At 69.1% G+C, this 19103-nt stretch overlaps 1 protein-coding gene across 3 annotated transcripts; it reads right to left on the bottom strand.

The window, feature by feature from the left end:
* Positions 1-1967: 1967 nt before the first annotated feature.
* On the bottom strand, positions 1968-10327 carry ENGASE (endo-beta-N-acetylglucosaminidase). Of its 3 annotated transcripts, XM_045572136.1 has the most exons (15): positions 10104-10326; positions 9415-9482; positions 9055-9256; positions 7897-8045; positions 7104-7261; positions 6478-6626; positions 5981-6146; positions 5208-5311; positions 4824-4932; positions 4496-4686; positions 3939-4087; positions 3446-3554; positions 3016-3130; positions 2439-2645; positions 1968-2408 (listed from the first exon to the last, which is right to left on the bottom strand). In XM_045572136.1, the coding sequence occupies exons 1-15, from the start codon at positions 10187-10189 to the stop codon at positions 2208-2210; spliced, it is 2163 nt and encodes a 720-aa protein (XP_045428092.1). In that variant the 5' UTR covers positions 10190-10326; the 3' UTR covers positions 1968-2207. The 3 variants fall into 3 exon arrangements, with proteins under 3 accessions (XP_045428092.1, XP_036268113.1, XP_036268112.1); XM_036412220.2 differs by having other exon boundaries at positions 1968-2645; positions 3446-3551; positions 10104-10327; XM_036412219.2 differs by having other exon boundaries at positions 1968-2645.
* Between the last annotated feature and the right edge of the window lie 8776 nt (positions 10328-19103).

The raw sequence follows: 19103 nt of genomic DNA, 5'->3' as shown, positions 1-19103 counted from the left end.
GGGGCCGGGGCCGGGGCCGGGCCTGGGGCAGGGGCAGGGGCAGGGGCAGGGGCTGGGGCAGGCTGACTCCACGCCAGGGAGCCCGAGCCTTCTCACAGGTGAGCTCTTCCCTTCCTCCAGGCGGCAATTTATTTCGGAGCCGTTACACCTGAGGGATGGGTAGGGGGCAGGCTTCAGTGCCACCTGTGAACTTTGCTGTGCGTGAGCCCGGGCGGGGGTGGGGGGTGGGACGGGGCTGGGCTCCTGGGGCGCAGGGCTGGAAGCTCCGGCCCCCATGCTTGGCAGGGCCCCGTCTGCTTGCCCACCAGACAGGGAGGAAGTGATTGCCGCTATAAACGCCCCCTCCTCTGCATCGAGCATTCAGGGGCGCCGGCACTTTAAGAAAAAGGGCTTCGTGAAATAAGTCCCAGCTGTGGGGGCCGCCTCGGGTGCCCAGCCGCCAGGCCCCCCACCCGGCCCGCCAGGTCCCCCCACAGGGCAAGGCCAGGAGCCCCCCGGCTCAGAACGAGGGGCTCAGGTGCTGGGGGGACAGTTAAGACCAAGAAAAGCCGAGCCCGCCGGGGCCTTCCTGCCCGGCCCTGCCCCGCCCGAGCCGCTGGGCCTCACTGTGGGCATAGATGTTCCCCATTAGGAAAGACGGGAACCGAGGCGCCCGTGTCCGCGGTGGAGGGCGTGGGCACCTGGGACAGCGGGCGGGGGGTGGAGGCCAGTGTCTCCCAGAAGCCCCGAGGCGCCCCCCAGTCCAGATGCTGCCAGGCCCCCCCCCCCCGCCCCCTGCACCCCTCCCTCCCAATGCGGTTGGGCCTGAGCAGAGGCAGTGGCTGCACTGCCACCTGGTGGCCGCCCCCTTCACTACAGTGAGAAGCCACTGGGCTGACACCAACCCCAGCCCTCGGCCCCGGCCTGGACACAGCGGGGAGGGGGCCCCAGTGTCCTCGCCGCAGAGCCACTCCGCGTCTCGCAGCAGACATCGAGGGCAGCAGCAGGGATGGGAAGTCACCCCATGGCCCAGGACGGTGGTTGGCAAACTCTAGTCAACAGAGCCAAATGGCAACAGGATGGCGGCTGAAATGCCTCTGAGCCGCAGTTTAACCTCAAACTATACAGGCAGGTGCTTGTTATGCACTTAATTAGGGTCCTGCTAGGCTGGCCTCTGCTAAGAGCTCAAGAGCCGCAGTTGGCCGACCACGGGCCTAGGAGGCCTAGGAGGGACCCCAAGAATGAGGGGCAGGATTCCCCGAGGCCGCGGGGTAGAGACCACACACACACACACACACACACACACGCACGCACACCAGGGAGCCCCACAGCAGGCCAGCCCTCAGCTGGGAGCTCGTGGCTGGAGGAGCCCCTCCCCCCTCCCGGGGAGCCACTGGCCTCCTTGGCCCTTGGAGGGAGCAAGGAGGTGCTGGGCGGGAAGGGAGCAACAGGAAGCAGCCATGGTGCGGAGGCTGCCCACACCCCCCGCCCCCCGCTCACGCCCGCCCCGGAGGCGGGGGGCTTGAAGGGATGGGGGTTGGGGGACTGAGCTGCACGCCTGGGCCTGCCGGGACCCCCCCATCCCCCCACTCCCCATGGCCTGAGGCCACGCCCACCAGGCAGAGGCGGAGCCCGGGTGCAGACTGCCCGTGCCCGCGTCCCCCATGCCCACCGCTGGAGAGACGTGGCAGGAGCAGGCCAGGGCTGTGCCCAGGGCCCCGGGGACAGTACAAGGAACGCTCAGCCCATGGTGGCCTGGCTCCAGGCTCCCGCCTGGAATGGGCTTCGGGTAATAAGAAAAAGGGTAAGGGCGATCCCGGCACCATCTCCGGGAGCACCCTGCACCCACCCCTCACTGGACCCCACGGGCCTCTGGGGGCCTGCGCCCTCAGGAATGTCCTGGGGCTGCTCCGAAGCCTCCCGGCCACAATGAAGCTCGCTCCGATCGCTCCGCCCGCGGAATCAAGTGGCCACGCTCAGCACCAGCCGTTAGGAAGCGTCCTTTATGGAATTTTCTGGACTCAACGTTCCCCAATCCTCCCACTTTCCCCCGGGAACTGTGCACCGCAGAGAGGGCCTGGACAGAGCAGGGGACCAGCGCCCAGCACACCGGCTCCTCGGTGTTCCTGTCACGAGGCCCCACCAGGAACGCCGCGGCCCCAGGTCCTCGCCGCCGTCCGCACAGTCCAGGCCCCGCGGGCGAGGAGCCCGGCGTCCGCTCTGTCCGCTCAGGCGCCGGGCGTGGAGTACAGCAGGGCCGCCCGGCCCCACTCGGCCTGCGGCACCAGGAAGCCCTCCCTGGGCACCGGCTCCACCAGGAACTCCACGCGGCCGTCCTGGCCGGGCCGGGCCTCGGCCACCGCCAGGCCCACGACGCGGTACTGGTTGGCAAAGGCCAGGCCCAGGAAGGCGGGCTTCTCCGGCCCCGGGGGCCCCGTGCTGGGCGGGCCACCGCCCGTCCCCGGGCGACAGTGGATCCGGAAGCAGCGGGCGTGGGGCAGGGGGTAGGACCAGTGCAGGGTGCAGCTGAGCCGGAGCCCGGCCGGGGGGCCCGCGCCTTCTGGGGGGCCCTCGCCTTCCGGGGCCGCCCGCTGCCAGCTGACCCTGGACACGGCGATGGCCTGCACCTGGTGCAGAGGGCTCAGCAGGCTGTCGGCGTCCACCACCTGGGGGGAGAGGGCACAGAAAGCAGTAAGTCCCGGGGCACATGGTGCCGCCCCGCGCTCCCCACCCCCGGCTCCCCACCCCCGGCGTCCCCCTGCCTCCCCAAGCCCGAGGAGAGAGGACGGGCTCCCCGAGCCCGAGGAGAGAGGACGGGGCTCCCTGAGCCCGAGGAGAGAGGATGGGGCTCCCTGAGCCCGAGGAGAGAGGACGGGCTCCCCGAGCCCGAGGAGAGAGGACGGGCTCCCCGAGCCCGAGGAGAGAGGACGGGCTGCCCGAGCCCGAGGAGAGAGGACGGGGCGTCAGCCGGGCGGCATTCTGCCTGCTGAGCCCCCAGGGAGGATGAGGACGGGGACGGGGCGCCCGGACCCTGACCTGGATCTCTCCGAGGCGGCAGACGAAGTGCTCGCCCTCCCGGCTGGCCGGGTCCCGCGAGAAGCTGACGAAGAGATCCTGCAGGAGGCAGCCGCGCAGGCTCAGCTCGTAGCAGCTGGAGGCCAACGGGATGCGGTCACGGGCGGTCTCGGCCGCCGCGGCTCAGGCGCCCGGCTGCTGTCAGAGCCGAGCCGCGGGGGGAGGCAGACCCAGCCCTGACCTACACCGACCCCTCCGTGGCCTCGGCCTCTGCCCCTGCACAGAGGCTCCGCCCCCGCACAGAGGCTCCGCCCCTGCACAGAGGCTCCGCCCCCGCACACAGGCTCCGCCCCCACCCCTCCAGTCCCAGGCTTCTCGCCGGTCCGCTCGCACCTCCAGCCCCGCCAGCGAGGGCCCTCCCGTGGGGGCCGGACGGGAAGGAGGGACTCACCGCTGCACCCAGCCCCCTTGGAGCCGCCGGCCACAGCGGGCCGCCCACCTGGCCAGCTTGGTGGGGGGCACCCGGAGGGGCCGGGGTCTGTGCCTGTCGCTGGTTTCTGCTGGGAAAGGACACGGGGCTTAAGGAAGAGGACCTGAGCGGGACCCGGGGCTGGCCAGACCCCGAGGCGCCCGGCGCTCATGGCCGCCCGACAGGCTGAGGCCGCAGCGGGAGAGCGGGGCGGACAGCAGGTGGGTTCGGGTCCCTCCGCGGCCTCCCGGCCCCTCCCTGACCCTGGCTGTCCTCCCTCTCGAGGCCACGGCCAGAAGACGCTGAGAGCCGCCCCTGCCCTGAGCTGGGCCAGGGCGGCGCCGTCCCCTCAGAGGCAGGTGCTGGGCACTGCCCACACCCGCTCCCTGCACCCAGCACCTCCTGGACGGCCCCTCCCCACAGCGTCCCGAGAAGGCAGAGGCCTGGAAGGCAGGCGGGAGCCCGGGCCCCTCACCGTTCAACGCCGAGATGCCACCGACGTGGCAGCTGTCCGCGTCCCCGGTGGTGAGCTCCAGAGCCACCCTGACCTTCGCCGGCCCCTCCAGCTTATACACCAGGGACAGGAGGAGCTTGGGCGGCACCGGGACCTGCAGGGAGAACAGCCTGGAGAGGGAAGTCCAGCGATGAGGCCACAGGCGAGCACCAGGCGGCCAGGCGGGCCCCCTCCCCCTCCGGGGCCAGGGCACTGGGGCGGCCCGGGCTGCCACTCTGGGGACGCTGTTCCCCAGGCCAGATCCCCTGGTGACCCCGAAATCTCTGCCCTGAGGTCTTCACTCCAGGGCACCAACCAGAGCGCGGGCGTGGCCGGGCCGGGGGCGTGGCCGGGCCGGGGGCGAGGGGGACGCTTCCGGTTTTGCAAGCTGAGGGGTGTGGGGAGGTCACACACAGGGCGCAGGGCCCACCCTGTGGACACTCAGAACGGGGTCAGGTGGTCGAGTGTGGGACGTGCTTTTTGCTGCAGTTAACCTGGGTCCCGCCCTCTGTCCTCCCGGCTCCGCGCCCGGCACCTACCTCACAGCCACGTGCCCCTCCTCGGGCGGGATGGTGCCCCGGACCAGCAGGGAGCTGCCCCCGTTCCAGGCGTCGGCCAGGCAGCTGTGCGTCTTCACCCAGCCCTGCCCCGGCCCCTCCGGCCGGTGCTCCCCAAACAGGGGCTGCGGCTCCTGGGCGCCCGGGTGGTACCAGGGCCCCACGGCCTCCTCCTGGGGAGGAAGCGGGGTTGGAGGCGGCTGCGGGCACACGGCGGGGTGTGCGTGGAAGTGACATCGGCCCCCACAAGCCCCAGGCCCCCTCCCTCTCCCAGGCCCCGCTGCCCAGCCGCCCGGCGTGGGGCACGCACCTGGCCGTAGCAGACCCTGCGGGTGCCCATGCCCAGGCAGAAGGAGGTGACGAAGGGCAGGGAACAGATGCTGTGGGTGGGCAGGTAGCGCGTCAGCAAACTCCAGAACCTGCGAGAAAGGCAGGGCTGCTGGAGTCCGGAGTGGAGGGCGCCCACGCCCTGAGCTCTCACTGACGGGGCGTTCCCGCGCCCCGCCCCTCCCCCCGCAGAGACTGCAGCCCCCAGCCACGGACCACCGGCCACGCCGTGGGGGAGGGCCCACGTGGGACACAGCCAAGGTGGCTGCCGCTGGTCCTGCCTTCAGCAGCGCCCGAGGGCGGGGCCGGGGCGTGTGCCTGGCTGGCGAGGCCCCGCTGCCGCCCTCAGCCGGGCCGGCGGACTCACTTGTCCTGGTTCTGGAGGAACTCCGTCTTCTCCAAACACTCGTACACCCAGCCGGGCGCGAACAGGGCGGCCGACAGTCCGTGCTTCCGGATCAGCTCCAGCGACTGCGGAGACACGTCAGGGCGCTGGGCACAGCAGGGCACCCGGCTCCGGGCGCCTGGCAGAGGCCCGCTGCCCTCCCCCCGGCTTTCCGGGGGGGCCCATGGTCCACAGACCAGAGGTGGGCGCCCGGCGGGGACAGGTGTGGCCGGGGTGCGGGGTGCCCACAGCGGCCGTCTCTTCCCGCCCCAGCATGTGATCACGCGCGGCGGCAGGGGAGACGCTCCAGGCACTGCACTGGGTCACTCCAGCTCGGTTCACGAGTGGGACCGTCGCCATGGCACCTGGCAAGGCGCAGGCTGGCAGCCGGGCGCGGGCAGGCACTCAGCCCGGTGCCCGGCCATCTCTCCTCTCTGCCGGAGCCTCGGCAGGTGTTACAGCGGCTCCCGCACTGCAGGGGGCGCCTCCGCCCTCGCCCCGGGCTGCCCGTGAAGGGAGGCTCCCTGTCACCGGTGGTGACGCCAGCTCAGCGAGTCGTCCACAGGAGGCAGCGGGGACCCGGGCACGGGACCTGGGCACCCCCAGGGGGCGCACCATCTGACCCCAGAGAGGGTGGCAGCTAGGACGCTGGGCCCAGCGTGGCAGGTCACCGGTGTGTCCCGGTTTCCCACGCTGGGAGGGACAGCGTGCCTGCCTCTCCCTGGACGGCCCCTGGGATGGACGGCCCCACCCACCTTGTAGGTGTCGAACCGGCCGCCCACGACGTTCCCCCGGGCGAACACGTCCACGCCCACGTACACGTCGGCCAGCCGCTCGCCGGCCGCGGCCCGCATGCGCTCCAGGTGCGCCTCCCCCCAGTTGTAGTTGGTGAAGATGCCGTCACAGGAGTCGAAGAAGACCCTGCAGCGTGGGGGCCGCAGTGAGGGCCCCGGGCTCCACTGTCCCCCCGCCGCCCCCCAGACCTGCTCCCACTCACGGCCACAGCCCCGGGCTGCCCCCCAACCCCAAGCAGGGCCGGCCCAGCACCGTGGCCCAAACCCGCACAGCGCCGGCGGCCGGGGGCCGGGAGGCTCTGCAGCCGTGTGCGCCGTGTGTGTGTGCCGTGTGCATACAGCCATGTGCAGCCGTGTGCGCCGTGTGTAACTGTGTGCAGCCGTGTGTAACTGTGTGCAGCCATGTGCATACAGCCATGTGCAGCCGTGTGTGCCGTGCCGCCCTCCTGGGGGCTCACCTGTTCTGCTCGTTGAGCTCGTCCTGCCACCTGAGCTGCCCGCTGCTCACCACGCTGTCGTACCAGAGCACCAGGCCCCCCGGCACCTGCTGGTGGAGCTGGGTGGTCAGGTAGTGCAGGAAGGGGGGCGTGTTCCCCACGGCGGCCGCCTGCAGAGGCCGAGACAAGACCCCGTGAGGCCCCGAGGCGTTTGGCACGAGTGCCTGGCGGGGCAGACTGGCCCCCGAGCCCTCAGCCCCACAGCCACCGAGGGCGGGTCCTCCCTGAAGCAGGAAGGACACGGACACAGCGGCCAGGGAGATAAACACCGGGAGAGAGGAGGGTGTCGGGAGAGGAAGCCACACAGCCTGAGCCACGCACAGACGGGGGAGGGGGAGGGAGGACGGGGTAAGGAGAGGAAGGGGGGAGGGGGAGGAGGAGGGGATGAGGAGTCCCCTGGAAGGAGCCAGAGAACAGAGCTCAGCCTCACGGGGTGCTGGGCGGCAGCGGGCTCTCACTGGGGAGCGAGAAGTGGCCCCAGCTGCTGCCGCGGGGAGCGGGAGCGGGAGCCGGCCTGGGCGTGGGCAGGGGGAGGAGCACCGGGAGGGAGGGACCCCGAGCCGGCGGCCAGAGGGCCGATCACGCACACTCAGGGAGTTCTCGATGTTGATCAGCCAGCCGTCGAAGCGCAGGAACTGGGCCAGCAGGACCAGCCGGTCGGCCACCGCCCGGTACGAGCCGTCACCCCCGGCCAGGAAGGCCTCGCACAGCTGCCCGCCCTCCTTCCACTCGGTGATGAAGGTGCCTGCGGGCGGGAGGACGCGGTCAACAGGACTCCATGGCAGCACGGCCCCCTGAGCCCTGAGCCCGCTGCTGTCTGTGGGGCCACTTCCTGTCTCAGCCGCAGCTCAACAGCGAGCCAGCGGCCGCAAAACTGAAGACATTCGTCTGCTCCCAGCCCGAGTCTGCCCCCGCCGGTCCCCCGATCGAGGCAGCCCAGGCACGGCGCCCTCCCGGCACAGCCAGGCGCCCTCCTGGCACAGCCAGCCCAGCTGCCGCCCCGAGCCCCACCAGGCGCCCTCCCGGCACAGCCAGGCACCCTCCCGGCACAGCCAGCCGCCCTCCCGGCACAGCCAGGCGCCCTCCCGGCACAGCCAGGCGCCCTCCCGGCACAGCCAGCCGCCCTCCCGGCACAGCCAGGCGCCCTCCCGGCACAGCCAGCCCCGCTGCCGCCCCGAGCCCCGCCAGGCGCCCTCCCGGCACAGCCAGGCGCCCTCCCGGCACAGCCAGGCGCCCTCTTGGCACAGCCAGCCCCGCTGCCGCCCCGAGCCCCGCCAGGCACCCTCCCGGCACAGCCAGGCGCCCTCCCGGCACAGCCAGCCGCCCTCCCGGCACAGCCAGCCGCCCTCCCGGCACAGCCAGCCCCGCCGCGGCTCTCACCCAGCACGCGGACCCCATGCCGGTGTGCAGCGTTGGTCCAGCCCACCGGGGGCAGGGTGACCAGGTGGTGGCTGAAGTACACGAAGATGTCGATGTGCTGCCAGTGGTAGAAGGCGTAGGGGCTCGGGGCCGCGGAGCCCTGCACGAACCTGGGGGACAGCAGGGGACGCAGCCGCCTCCAGGTCAGCGCCGCCGAGGGCCCCTCTCCCGTCCCGCCGTCCACACGCGGGCCTGCTGCGCCGGGCACCCGCGGGCAAGCTGTCCGCCAGCCCACGCTCCCCACGTGCGCTCCGTGGACCCTGACGCCCCGGGGACTGTGATGGGGTGGACGGGCTGTCATGGAGGGAACCGTCCCACGAGGCTGTGCGGACGGAGGCAGAAGCTCCGGTGTCGGCGCCCTCCTGGGGGACACCCTGCTGGGAGGACACCCTGCTGGGGGGACACCCTACTGGGGGGACACCCTGCTGGGGGGACACCCTGCTGGGAGGACACCCTGCTGGGGGGACACCCTGCTGGGGGGACACCCTCCTGGGGGGACACCCTGCTGGGGGGACACCCTGCTGGGGGGACACCCTGCTGGGAGGACACCCTACTGGGGGGACACCCTGCTGGGGGGACACCCTGCTGGGGGGACACCCTACTGGGGGGACACCCTGCTGGGGGGACACCCTGCTGGGAGGACGCAGCACCTCTCGCCCGGGTCCCACAGGGAGGCACCCATTCGTCAGCCACTGCCGCCCGCCGCCCCCGCCCCCCACATGGCCAGCTCTCCCACAAGCCTCCCGCACGGGCCAGGCCTGTTTTCTGAGGTGGAGACAGTCAGCTGCCGGGCAGCACAGGCCAGGCTGGGGCGGGCGGGCGGGCCTGCAGGGCCGGGGCCGGGGGCAGGCCTGCCAGAGCCCAGGCAGGGAAAGAGCCTTCGGGGGAAGAGCCAGGTCCCAGCCAGGCTCTGAGGAGGGTGCCTGCGGCTGTGCCCGGCCCAGCGGCCGGATCCGGTGCAGGCAGAAAGGGATGGGCTCAGAGCCCACAGAGCCTGGTTACCCCCAACCCACCCCCCTGGCCTGCGCTGCCCTCCGCCGGCTCCGGCCTCCCCCCGCCCGGTGGCACCCTCCCCCCTCCAGCCGTCCACACAGCGACCGAGCTCCTCGCCATCCTCACCTGTCCTCCAGGTACCCGCCCATCATGTCATGGCAGAGCAAGGTGCGGGGCCGCCGGCTGCCCAGGGGCGGCTGCCGGCCCTGGGCGGGCACCAGCGCCACGCTGAAGCCGTCCTCTGGGCCCGGCGTCCACGCCAGGAGCTCCTCCAGGGACGACAGGTAGAAGCTGACGGGCCTGGCGGTGTCCTGGTCATAGTACCTGACTGGGCAGAGAGGAAGCAGGGGGCGGGGCGGTCATCCCTGAAGCCTGAGGCAGGAAGTGGGGGGCCGGCCCCGAGCCCAGCATGAGCTCGGACTCCAGGGAGCGGGCGCCTCGGGGGTCTCAGCTGGCAGAGGGGGGAGCGGGCCTTGGGGGTCTCACCTGGCAGAGGGTCCGGGGCGAATCGGACCTCGTCCCGGAAGACAGCTTCCTCCCCAGCCTCCGCGGCTCTAGCAGAGAGGGGCTTTTTAAGTTTTCTCTGAGCGAAGGGGGGAGAAAAGGGGCGCTCCGAGGCGCGTGGGCCGGCTGAGCCCAGAGGCACACCTCCCCGGGTTTGCTATTCCCCAGGGGCAGGGCGTCCGGAACCCGGACGAGGAAGGGCCTCAGAGAGCAGGGGCCCAGCTTTCTCTGCCGTCCACGTTTCCCTGAGTGTTTCCCTAAGTGTGTTCCCCGGGGGAGGACGGCCAGGGGTATGACCGGGTCCCCGGGGGCTTGCTCTGGGGGAAAAGAACCCCTTTGCGACTCGGAGTCAGGAAACCCCGGCAAACGCGCCGCTTTCATTCTTTAAAGTTTTTATTCTTCCCAGAGCAGCAGCGAGAAGCCACGGCAGCTGCCATTCACCGGCCTGGACTTCACGAAACCTCCCTCCCCCGACCGATCAAAGTCCCGCTCAGCCGCCCCTCCGCCCCGCAGGCACCGCCGGGCGCCGCGCTGCGCCCCACCGCCCGGCTCCGGGCTCAGCCGGGACGGAGGCGCCCGCGGCGGCGAGGCGTGCGGGACCCGGGGGTCCGGCGACCCCGTCCTGAGCCCGGCCCCGCTGCCCCGGCCGCGGCCCCTGCCCGGCCCCGCACCTCCGCCGCGGCCGCAGCGTGCGCGGCTCCTCCGGGACCGCAGGGGCAGGCCAGGGAGGTTCCCGCGGCCCCCGGGGCGCCTCCATGACACCGCGCGCCGCCGCCCACAGCCCGCCGCCGGCCAATCGCAGGCCCGGGCCCGCCCCGGCGGCCAATGGGAACGGGCGACGCGGCTGCGCTGCTCCAACCGGGCCCGGCCACCGGCCACCGCTCCGGGCTGTGCCGGCGCGGGAGGCGACCTTATACCAGAGGGGCGGGGCTTGTGCCGGGGGCGGGCCTGTACCTTATAGGGCGGGGCTTGTACCGGAGGGGCGGGGCCTTGTCGGAGGGGCGGGGCCAGTGCAGCCTGGGCTTTGCAGTCGGGGGGCTGAGGGGGCGGGGCCTGTACCTTATAGGGAGGGGAGGGGCTGAGGGCGGGGCTTGTCTTGAGAGGGGAGGGTCTGGGCTAAGGGGCGGGGCCTGTCGGAGGCGGGTTGCGGCGGGCGTGGAGAACGCGGGCCGGGTCTGAGCCCCTGAATTTCCTTTGAGCGGATTTCCTGTCCTCACAGCCTCCTTCAGAGGCGCGTCCTTCCGGAGATCACGCAGTCAGCCAGCCGGAGAGGTGAGAGCCGAACTCAGTTCTAATCCCTGTTCCCAGTTTTCAAAACCGGCGAAACCGCGCACCCACCCGGGCAAGGGCTCACGGCTCTACTCTCCGCGTTGGCTCGGGGGCCAGGGTCACCACCTGTTGGAAAGGCAGCCTGGGAGACCTGTGTGTGGGTCAGGAGCAAGGACATAAATAGCCCGAGGCACAGCTCCCTTCTGCCACGGGGCCGGACCCTGGACAAGTGAGCTCGCACTTTGTGAAGAGACGAGGATGTGAGCGAGGAGGTGGGAGCCCGTGCGGCGAGGGCCCCGCTCCCCGGGCCTGGAGGCAGCCAAGCTGGGTCTCGAGACCAGGAGGCCGGACTCCGCTGGGCCCCACAGAGCACCCTCAGGCCGCCCCCCTCACCCAGCCCAGCGCCTCTCTGACAGGCCAGCACCTCCCTGACAGAGACCACTTCCTCCCTGACCCAGCCTACTGCCCTTTGCAGCTAAGAAACAGCCGTGAGGTATCAGGGTCGCGGCCCCTCAGGACACACCAAACGGCGCCAGGGCGGAAGCCACCAGCTCCTGTCCACGGTGAACGATCTGCCCACCTGTTAGAGAAGTGTGTGTCCATCATTTCACTCTACCCAATCCCGGAGGTTCCCGCTTTGCTTTCTCCCGCCTCCCTAATCCATCGCCAATGGGTTCCACATGGCCCACTGACGGCTCTTCCTCTGAGCGTAATGTATAAAACACGGGGAAGCCGAAACCGGTGTGGCTCAGTGGATAGAGCATTGGTCTGCGGACTGAAAGGTCCCAGGTTCGATTCCGGTCAAGGGCATGTACCTTGGTTGTGGGCACATCCTCAGTGGGGGGGTGTGCAAGAGGCAGCTGATCGATGATTCTCTCTCATCGATGTTTCTAACTCTCCCTCTCTCTTCCTCTCTGTAAAAAATCAATAAAATATATTAAAAAACAAAACAAAAAAACACGGGGGAAAGCTACCTTCTCCGGAGCGTTATCCTCAGACTTTGAGGTCCTGCTCCCCGGCATTGTCGACAGTTTGGCTCAAATAAACACAAAAATTCTTTACAGGTTTGAATGCTTTTTGCATTAACACGGTATGTGAATAAGGGGGTGGGGCCACGGGAACTTGGAGAAGGGTCATGTGAGGACAGAGGATGAGGTGGAAGGGGCCTGGAGCCTCCAGAAGCTGAAGAGGCTCCCCCCCCCCCCGAGGGAGCACAGCCCCCCACACCTGATTTCAGGCCCCGGCCCAGAGCGGAGTGCCCCTGCTCCTGTTGGGCAGCCCCTCTGCAGTCGTCGGAGCAGCGGCCCCAGGAAACGGACCCCCGCGCCCCCTTTTGGGAGCAGCTGAGCCCTGTGCCCCGGCAGGCGGGCCTCTGGGAGGGGGAGCCCAGGCCGCGTGGCTCAGGTCTCCCCAAGTGAACTTGGCCCAGGAGGAGCCTGGCGCTGAGCTGGGCCTCTAGGCCCTGCTGGGTGTGAGCCTGCACCTCTGTCCAGCTCTGTGGCCAGCTGGCTGGCTTTCCCGGCCCCGCTCCAGGGAGCTGCGGGAGGTGGAGAGGAGGGGAGCAGGAGCTGCGGGGGGAGGGGGAATGGGGGGGCCCAGGAGCAGGGGGGCGGGCAGCAGCTGCCTGTCCTCAGAGCTCCACTGGGAGGACCCAGAACAGGGACAGGAGGAGGTGGGAGAGGCCCAGACAGAGAGGGTCAGAGGGGACCGGGGAGAGGAGGGGAGGAAGGGGAGAGAGGAAGGCAGGGGAGAGGAGGTTTTAAGACTTGCGGCCTGGATGGGGGAAACGCGGAGCCGGGCGGGGGGGTGGGGGTGGGGGGTTCTGGCAGGAATGGCTTCAAGGAGCAGCCAGTGTGGGTGTGAGAGGGCATGTGTTGGTGAGTGAGCTTGTGCACACATGTGCACAGGCGGGGGCAGGGCCCAGAGGGACCGGCTGGCCCGCATCCACCGCCCACGCCGACGGCCTCATTATCCTGGGGACTTTGAACTTTAGGAGGCCCCAGCGCGTCCGTAACCGAGCGAGCACAGGGACGTGACTAAGGCTGAGGCGTCGGGCCTCGGCCAGGCTGCGGGAGCACCGGCCACTCAGGAGCGGGAGGACAGATCCAGAGGCCGGCAGTTTGCAGGGGGCGGGCGCGGGACGTCCAGTGGGCGCCGTGCTCAGGCAGCACCGAGGATGCATCATCGTTCGGGCTGCACCGAGCCAGGTGTTCCGAGCGCTCCCCGGCAGCTGCGAGGTGAGAGGTGACCGTGAATCAGTAAACATGTCCTCCTCCTCAGAACTGAATCAGCGTCCTTAGACTTTACATGGGCCTCCCCGGAGTCCTGCTGGCCGGGTCCCCGCTGGGCGGGACTCTGTGCACCAGCACAGGCCCTCGGATTACCTCATTGGCTGCCGCGCCTGCCACTCAGCCAGGGCCTGTGCTGCCTTCCCCCAGCCTCTCCCTCAGCCTCCCAGGATGTCCGGCCGGAAGCTGAGGCAGGTGGAGTGGCCATCGCCGTCACCCGCTCCCCAGGCGGGGCTGTTGCTAGGGGACAGGTGTGGCAGGAACTAACGGCTCCCCCATCCCTCCGGCCCCTGCTTCCGGGAGGGAAGCCTCACCATGGAGCAGCGGCTGCCTGCACTGCCCAGCTGGAGGCAATGTGCCCGGCTGGAGCCAGTGCCTCTGAGAGGCCACTGGCGCGGGCTCTAGTTCAGACACGCACAGGGTGCTGGAGTGGGGGTGCCCTCGCCTTCCCTCTCCTCCCGCTGGCCGCCAGCTGTGTGCGAGGCGGGCGGCACTGCAGCGGCCGTCGGAGGCGAGGCGGTGGGAGCATTGTGTGGAGGGCGCGGAGCAACAGCAGGGAAGGGGCCTGGGTCCCCGGAAGCACCGACCACTGTGCTGCCTGGGCCGAGGTGAGGAAAGAAGCTCCCGGTAATTACACTCAATGTGAACTCTTGCCCTAACCGGTTTGGCTCAGTGGATAGAGCGTCGGCCTGCGGACTCAGGGGTCCCAGGTTCGATTCCAGTAAAGGGCATGTACCTTGGTTGCGGGCACATCCTCAGTAGGGGGTGTGCAGGAGGCAGCTGGTTGATGTTTCTCTCTCATTGATGTTCCTAACTCTCTATCCCTTTCCCTTCCTCTCTGTAAAAAAGTCTATAAAATATATATGTTAAATATATATATATATATATATATATATATACACACACACACACACACGGAGAGCCCGCCTCACAACAGCAGCCATCATCTTTTCTCGGCAAACCTTTGAGCTGACTGGCGGGTGCCTTCGCTCAGACCCACGCCTCGGAGCAGCTGGGCAAGAGCAGAGGTGGCGTCAAAGCCTTTGGAGCTGCTGCTTCCTTCTAAAGGATTCCCTCCCCTCCCCCCCAGCCTCAGCACAGGCCGACTGACGGAGTGCCAGAAGGCGGGGCCCGGGCTCCGGCCTCTCACCTGACACCCACTCAGGCTGCACCTGCCCCACATCCTGCACAATGACCACCTCCCGACCGGCCTGGCGCCTCCACCTGTGAGCACAGACTCTCCGCCGTGATGCACGGCAAACTACCATCTACACTCAGGTCACCAGACGTCCTGCTTTTGGCGGGACAGTCCCGATTTTTAACAATTCATCCCCCATCCCACGGCGTTTTTAAAAGTCCTGATTTTTGGAAAGATTCAAGACTTTTTTTTTTTTTAAATATATTTTATTGATTTTTCACAGAGAGGAAGGGAGAGAGATAGTTAGAAACATCAATGAGAGGGAAACATCGATCAGCCGCCTCCTGCACACCCCGACTGGGGATGTGCCCGCAACCAAGGTACATGCCCTTGACCGGAATTGAACCCGGGACCTTTCAGTCCGCAGGCCGACGCTCTATCCACTGAGCTAAACCGGTTTCAGCAAGATTTGGGACTTTTTTAAAACGACTGTCCCCGCCAAAAGCGGGACATCTGGTCACCTTAATCTACACGGCAAACGGGATGCCCGTGCTGGCCGGCTGCTGTCTTAACGCTTGGGCTGCACAAACACTTTGTTCCCTTCGCCTTCTAACGAGGAAAGCCCTGCAGTCAGTAGGGTCTCTTTAGCCCCCTCCCTCTTGGTTTCCTTGCCCCCTCCCCATCCTCAGAGGCCCCCATGGTCCCCCAAAACCAGCAGCTTGGCCCGCGGCCCTCCCGATGGTTTGACATCGTTGTGTGCGCACGTACGGACCGAAGCTACGTAACACCGTTTGTGCTTTGTAACAATGGTATAGGCCGTACACACACATATGTTCATTGATTTCCGAGAGGGAGAGAGAAACATCAATGATGAGAGAGATTGGCTGTCTCCTGCACGCCCCCACGGGGGATGGAGCCCTCAGCCTCCTGGTTCGGAGGTTCGGCCGGGCTGTGCTGTTCTGCCTGGGCCTGGACAACGTCCAGTGCCCCCCAGGCCGGCGTCCCGAGCTGGCCCGCCACGGAGGGGTGGCCGCCAGCCAGAGCCTTCCCCCCGGAACGGAGGCGCCTGCTCGAGGGGCGTCCCCGGCCGGGTCAGGCTCCTGGGACACCGCCAGGGCCGCCCGCAGGCCTCTCGGGTTTCAGCTTCCTGTTTGGTCTCGGCCGTTCAGACGCCCCGCTTTCTCCCCGGCTGACCCTGTGGACCCTGCTGTCCTGGGGCGTCCATGCCCCGGGGCACCCGCCCGCCCGCCCGCCCGCAGCCTCTGACCTGGCTCCCCCTCTCCGGGCGCGGCCCTTCGACCCCCCGTGTTTGTGCCTCTTTCTCTCTTTTTCTGTCTGGAGGCCTTTGGCTCGAGGACTGTCTGTTTTATTCGTGTTTTATTTATTTTAAAATATGTTTTATTGGTTTTAGAGAGAAAGGGAGAGGAAGAGAGAGAGAGAGAAACATCCATGATGATGATAATCACTGATCAGCTGCCTCCTGCACGTCCCCTCCTGGGGACCGAGCCCACAACCCAGGCGTGTGCCCTTGGCCGGAATCGAACCTGGGACCTTCCGTCCGCAGGCCAACGTTCCATCCAGGCCAGGGCAGGGCTGTCTGTCTTACCCGTCTTTTCAAAGCACCCCCTGAGCTCCCCTCTGTCTTCCCGTGTGCTTTCCATGTGCTTCCTGTGTGCTTCCCGTGTCTGTGTTCCCCGCATTCGCTGCCCGGGTGCATGTTGTTCCTTTTAGTGTTTGACCGGATGATGGCTAAGCCTCTTGTTTTGCCGTGAGGGGCCGCGGGGGGCTGTCCTCTGAGGGACCTGGTCCCTCCCGGCCCCTCCAGGCAGCCTCCCGCCCGGCCAGCGGACCGCCCGCCTCTCTCCCCGCCGGACCGCGTGTCTCACGCCTCCCCGCCCGCAGCCAGGCACACGGGCTCCTGCGTCTGCCGTCCCGGCCCAGGAGACAGGCCGGGCCTTTCCCCTCCAGAGGCGGCGCCCGGTCAGGCTGTTTATAACTCAGGGTCGCGCTGCGCTTTGGGGGGGACCGGCTGCTCCTGCGTGTTCCGGAAAGATCCTCCCGCTGCGGCGAGGACGGAGTTTGGGGTTTTCTGTCCGCGTTCCTCTCCTGCCACGTTCTCACGGGGCTTCGGGTGTGACTGATAACCACGCACCGGGCACCGGCCCCTTTTCCTCTTCTGGAAGCTCCCACTTCCTCTGTACAAACCCGGCACGTCCACCCCGGCCTCTGGGCCTCCCTCCGAGCTCACTGCGGGGAGCGCACCGCGGCCTCGGCGCTCAGATCGCCAGGGCTCCGCTTCCTCCCGGAGGTAAGGCGGGCGGCTGGAAAACAGGAAGTGGCCCGGCTGGTGTGGCTCAGTGCATAGAGCCTGGGTTCAATTCCGGTCAGGGCCCAGGCACGGGTTTCGGGCTCTGTCCCCAGTGGAGGTTGCAGGAAGCAGCTGCTCAGTGATTCCCTCTCATCATGGATGTTTCTATCCCTCTCCTTCTCTTCTCTGAAATCAATAAAAATATATTAAAAACAAAACAGGAAGTGGTCCTGGCCTCCGTGCTCCAGCGGACGGCCATAAAGTTCGTCCTGATGTTCACTTCCTCTTTCTTCTGCTTCAGCTTCCAGTTCACCAGTTTCCGGGGCTGCTCTGTGCACCCTGCTGACCCCGCTCCGCGCGCCCCGCTGACCCTGCTCCCCGCACCCGGCTGACCCCGCTCCCCGCGCCCCGCCGGCCCCGCTCCCCGCACCCCGCCGGCCCCGCTCCCCGCACCCCGCCGGCCCCGCTCCCCGCACCCCGCCGACCCCGCTCCCCGCACCCCGCCGGCCCCGCTCCGCGAACCCCTCGCACCCGCTGACCCCGCTCCGCTCACCCAGGCTGACCCCGCTCCCTGCACCCCGCCGGCCCCGCTCCGCGCACCCCGCCGGCCCCGCTCCGCGCACCCCGCCGGCCCCGCTCCGCGCACCCCGCCGGCCCCGCTCCGCGCACCCCGCCGGCCCCGCTCCGCGCACCCCGCCGGCCCCGCTCCCCGCGCCCCGCCGGCCCCGCTCCCGCGCCCCGCCGGCCCCGCTCCGCGCACCCCGCCGGCCCCGCTCCCCGCGCCCCGCCGGCCCCGCTCCGCGCACCACGCCGACCCCGCTCCCCGCACCCCGCCGACCCCGCTCCCCGCACCCCGCCGGCCCCGCTCCCCGCACCCCGCCGACCCCGCTCCCCGCGCCCCGCCGGCCCCGCTCCCCGCACCCCGCCGGCCCCGCTCCCCGCACCCCGCCGGCCCCGCTCCGCGCACCCCGCCGACCCCGCTCCGTGCACCCCGCCGACCCCGCTCCCCGCACCCCGCCGGCCCCGCTCCCCGCACCCCGCTGACCCCGCTCCGGTCCCGCGTCCGGAGTCCCCGTCGGGCCTTCCTCGCTGGACCAGACGGCGCTCGGCCGCGCTCAGTCCTGAGTCTCTCTCTTCAGAGGCGGGGCGGGGGCGGGGGCAGGAGACCGGGGTCTTCATTCCCGATGGCGATGACCCCGCTGAGCCCCACGGGCTGGGCACGGACCCCGCCCCCGGCGTCAGGGCGCAGAGCGCAGGCCCCGCGGGCGGCTGGCCCGGCGCTGCCTCCGGAGCGGAGACATTTCCTCCATTGTCGGGGGGGTTGGGGGGGGGGCCCGGGCCCCCCCAGGTACCTGGCGCCCAGCCTCCCGCCCCGTGCAGCCCCCCAGGGCAGCCCCTGCCCTCGCCGGGCCGCCTGGTGCAGGGAAAGGCCCCTCTGCCCTGATGGTGTCCCTGGAAGCACAGAATTTTACTTTAAAAAAATATTTTTTTATTGATGTCAGAGAGGAAGAGGGAGAGGGAGAAACATTGATGATGAGAGAATCATGGACCGGCTACCTCCTGCACACCCCTCACTGGGGATCGAGCCCACAACCCGGGCCTGCGCCCGGACCAGGAATCGAACCCGGACCCCCTGGTCCACAGACCGATGCGCAGCCCTGAGCCGGCCGGCCGGGCCGGAGTTTTTCGTGCTGGTGATGTCCGGTGTAGCTGCTGTTGCTGTGACTCGGGCCTGTGGAGCCACATCCGGGGCAGGCGAGGCCACTCCGCCCCTCCCCCATCCTGGCAGGCTGTGCCGGCTCGGCTGGGCTCTGGACGCCGCCCTTGGCACCCGCGCTGGGTGATCTCACCCGCCGGGCGGTTCCAGCATGCTCGCTGGTCCCCCTTGGGAGAAGTAACCTCACCCTGCCGTCTCCCTCCCTGACCCCTGACCCCTGACCCCTGACCCCAGCCTTAGCCGCCCAGAGCAATGGGGCTGGCTCTGGGGTGAGGCTTCGGGGCTCCCCGCTTTCCCAGACCCCAGCGGAGAGGGACAAGGCGGGCCTGGGGGGGCTTCCTGGTTGGTGTGGGGCCCACGCGGAGCGGGCTGCCGGGTGGGGGGCTAACGGGACGCCTCGTGGCCCTGGCCGGCGTGGTTCAGTGGGTAGAGCGTTGGCCCGTGTACCGAAGGGTTTCAGGTTCGATTCCTGGCCCTAGTCGGGGTGCGAGCAGAAGGCAACCAGTCAACGAGTCTCTTTCACATCAGTGTTTCTCCCTCTCTCCCTCTCTCTCCCTCCCTCTCTCCCCCCTCCTCCCCGCTCCGCTCTCCACCGGGAAGTTTCCTCAGGTGAGGGTGGTCAGCCCCCCAACAAGCTGCCGCCTCTGTCTCAGCGAGAGGCTCAGGCAGGAGCCCACTCACTCCGGGAGGGGTGCGTGCAGAGGGCTCGGGGGCCCCGGTTCAAAGGCCGGGCAGGGCGCTCAGGCGGGAGCTGACAGATTGTGTGTGTGTGTGTGTGTGTGTGTGTGTGTGTGTACACGCGTGCAGAGGGTGCCGGGCTCTCCAGGAGACACGCCCAGCCCAGCCCCGGGGGCGGGGGGGAGGGGGGAGGGGCTGCCCATCTCCCGATGAGGATGAGCCTCACCTGGCGCCCAGGAGCGGGGCCGGGAGTGAGAGCGACGGCCGGTGCGG

This window comes from Pipistrellus kuhlii, unplaced genomic scaffold, assembly GCF_014108245.1.
Source record: "Pipistrellus kuhlii isolate mPipKuh1 unplaced genomic scaffold, mPipKuh1.p scaffold_m20_p_44, whole genome shotgun sequence".
Taxonomy (NCBI): domain Eukaryota; kingdom Metazoa; phylum Chordata; class Mammalia; order Chiroptera; family Vespertilionidae; genus Pipistrellus; species Pipistrellus kuhlii.
The sequence above is the reverse complement of the archived record's forward strand: the minus strand, read 5'-3'. Positions and strand labels throughout refer to the sequence as shown.